The 3,266-nt window shown below is 44.0% G+C and overlaps 1 protein-coding gene across 4 annotated transcripts in view; it reads left to right on the top strand.

Annotated features, from left to right (window-relative positions):
• The window catches only part of FNBP1 (formin binding protein 1), a 135,203-nt gene that overhangs the window by 115,292 nt on the left and 16,645 nt on the right, over nt 1–3,266 (top strand). For all 4 annotated transcript variants that reach the window (XM_024762486.1, XM_024762484.1, XM_024762487.1 and 1 more), the window contains one exon: nt 585–694. In XM_024762486.1, coding sequence (XP_024618254.1) covers nt 585–694 — 110 coding nt within the window. The remainder of the gene's footprint in view (nt 1–584; nt 695–3,266) is intronic.

Raw genomic sequence — 3,266 nt, 5'->3', positions numbered from 1 at the left:
AGGGGGGGAGGGGGGGGGGGGGGGATTTTTTTTTTTAATGTCCCTTTTACCCACATTCTCTGAGGAACTAGACGTCCCATCTGTCACTTCACGGGGATGGAAACTTTCGGCCTCAGCCCGTGTGAAGAGACGGGAAGGAATACTCAGACTGGGTGGGGTGGGGGGAAGCAGTGCCATCGAAATGAAACAGTTGGCGGGGGCACTTATCACTGTTTTATGTGAAGAAACAAACCTAAAGCTTCAGTGTTGCCACCGACACTGACACCAAAGTGCAGAATCGTCTCCAAATTTGTTTTTCATTGATCCTCTCTGGAGTCAAAAGTATATCTTCCTGTCTCGGTGCTCCCTGCCTTGTCAGAGGTGTCTGGGCCGGCATGAAAACGGTTTGCGGGCCTTTTGCAGTTTGCATGCGCTGATTTTTGCATCTCAGCTGGGTGTCGTGGGAAAGAGCTTAATTTAGTTCATGAAAACACATGCAGACGTCTGCATTGCCCTGTTGTCTGGGGACTCTTTCCCGCAGGCTTCCCTCCGTGTCTTTTTGTCAAGGAGTGCCGTGAGGTTTCTATTTCTTTTTGCATCTGCAGGGTGCGACTCCAGAAGATTTCAGCAACCTCCCACCTGAACAGAGAAGGAAAAAGCTACAACAGAAAGTCGATGAATTAAATAAAGAAATTCAAAAGGAGATGGATCAAAGGTAGAGTGGATCAATATGACTTATTAAGACATTTGAGTTCGGTTTGGAAAGATGGGAGGCCCTGCATCAGATTTTAATCCAAGTGATTATTTCAGCCATGTGTTTGGCAATTTTACTCTAATAAAAAAAATATTCTAATATAACAGCAGCAAAATATAGCTCTGCAATTACAAAAGTGCTAAACGGGGATCTACAATTATTTTCTTTTGTTTAAATTAATTAATTTCTTTATGGCTGCGTTGGGTCTTCATTGCTGCGTGTGGTTTTTCTCTAGTTGCGGCGAGCAGGGGCTACTCTTCGTTGCTGTGCGCGGGCTTCTCATTGTGGTAGCTTCTCTTTGTTGTGGAGCACGGACTCTAGGTGCGCGGGCTTAGTTGCTCTGCGGCATGTGGGATCTTCCCAGATCGGGGATCGAACCCATGTCCCCTGCATTGGCAGGTAGATTCTTAACCACTGCACCACCAGGGAAGTCCCTTAAGTTATTTTCATATTTACAACTATGATTCTGAAATAAATACTACTTCTAAGCAGCTCTGTTATCAGCTTTTTAGGTTTGGTTTAAAAACATACATATAATTGCCAGGAGGTTTATAATGTTGTATTCTGTTCCTGAAAGCGTTCCTCAAAAGCCAACCAGCCCTCAAAACAGTACTCAGTCCACAAGGCAGTCAGAGTTAAATTAACTGGGGTAAATCAGAGTCCTACAGTACACCAAAGGCATATGATATTCTGCAGCAACTAACTGGGAGCATTTCAGGATTGATTGGCGTGTTGTCCTCTTTAGAACTAATTTCATCAGAAGAGTTTAAGAAGGTGGACATTGGGGGCTTCCCTGGTGGTCCAGTGGTAAAGAATCCGCCTGACAATGCAGGGGACCGCGGGTTCGATCCCTGGTCGGGGAACTAAGATCCCACATGCCGCGGGGCAACTAAGCCTGCGTGCCACAAACTACAGAGCCCACGCACCCTGGAGACTGTGCGCCACAACTAGCGAAGAGAAAACCCGCACTCCACAACTAGAGAAGAGAAAACCCACGCGCCACAACTAGAGAGAAGCCCGCGCGTCACAACGAAGATCCCCCATGCCGCAACTAAGACCTGACACAGTCAAAAATAAATAAAATAAATTAATGATAAATAAATCTTAAAAAAAAAAATAAGGTGGACGTTGTACCACTACCAAGTGCATTTAAAAGTGACATGTTTCTTCTGTGCTAATTTGACACCCCTGAATGACCTAGCTAGTGAACTAGTCACGGTAGCTTGGTCACCAGGCAAACCAAACCTGCAAGAAAGGACGCCAGTGTTCAAATTACCATGTTATTGTCTGACCCAGTTTATTTTCAACATAAACATACAATCTCAATATGAGATGTCTAACTAAAGCAAGCACCGCCAACAAGACCAAGACAGCATCTCCTGTTCCAAGGTTTAGGTTTTGCCCAGAATTCTCGGTACGTGGAATAGCCCACACCAAGAGTCATTGCTCCCATAACAAAGCCTTGGGCTGCCACGCGCATGTGGATCAAATAAACAGACATTTTAGTATTTCCCCTGCTCTTCAATCTATATAATCCATATGCAACGATTGCTGCAAAAACCTGCCATTCCAATGGGGACAAATGGTGCCTCTCTAGCTTTCTGGATAGAGAGGCACATGTAGTGATTGAAGAATCTTCAGACAATGACAAGACATCTCAGGCTCCAACTGGCTTCAAAAAGATTTTCTGGTGGTTTTTGTTTGTTTCTTTTTGTTTAGTTTGGCCATACCACGTGGCTTGTAGGATCTTAGTTCCCCGACCAGGGATTGAACCTGGGTTGTGGCAGTGAAAGCCCGGAATCCTAACCACTAGGCCACCAGGGAACTCCTGTTTTCTCTCTGTCATGAGTGTAGAGGTGAAGTTTTTGTACAAATGAGGAAGAGCAAAGTGGCATGACCCCCACCCTATCCCTTGCCCCACGTCGGAGCTTTGGATACAAAATGTACTTGTCTTTCTATTTGAGGGTAAGTAAAAATCAGCCTTCCTATAGATTCTCATGTCTTCTTGTCTTTTTATAGAGTGTGTTGATGGTATCTAGAAAACAAGTCACAGTATGTCTTATACACACCACCAGCCATTAGAGGTGTAAATATTTGCTTGTTCTTGACAAGCACCTGCCCATCTGCCCAGGCTCCCACTGTGAGAGTCCCCTGGTTCCTGAGCTGTTCTATAAGTTTGATCCTAGGGATGGTAGGTTGGTACATATGCAAAAAAAGAAAAGAAAAAATTAGGAAAAGATTCAATATCTCTTCCCATTTGCACTTCCTTCCCACATTTATAACGAATAATACCTTCACATCATTTAGGGGATACTTGCTAATAATCCTGATTGAAAAGCCACTTTAGGGAACTATACTCAATATTTTATAATAACCTATAAGGGAAAAGAATCTGGAAAGAAAAAGATATGTGTGTGTATAACTGAATCACTTTGCTGTACACCTGAAACTAACACAACATTGGAAGTCAACGGTACTCCAGTTAAAAAAAAGAAAAAGGGGGCTTCCCTGGTGGCGCAGTGGTTGAGAGTCT

This window comes from Neophocaena asiaeorientalis, unplaced genomic scaffold, assembly GCF_003031525.2.
Source record: "Neophocaena asiaeorientalis asiaeorientalis breed wild unplaced genomic scaffold, Neophocaena_asiaeorientalis_V1.1 scaffold78, whole genome shotgun sequence".
Classification (NCBI taxonomy): Eukaryota; Metazoa; Chordata; class Mammalia; order Artiodactyla; family Phocoenidae; genus Neophocaena; species Neophocaena asiaeorientalis.
The sequence above is the reverse complement of the archived record's forward strand: the minus strand, read 5'-3'. Positions and strand labels throughout refer to the sequence as shown.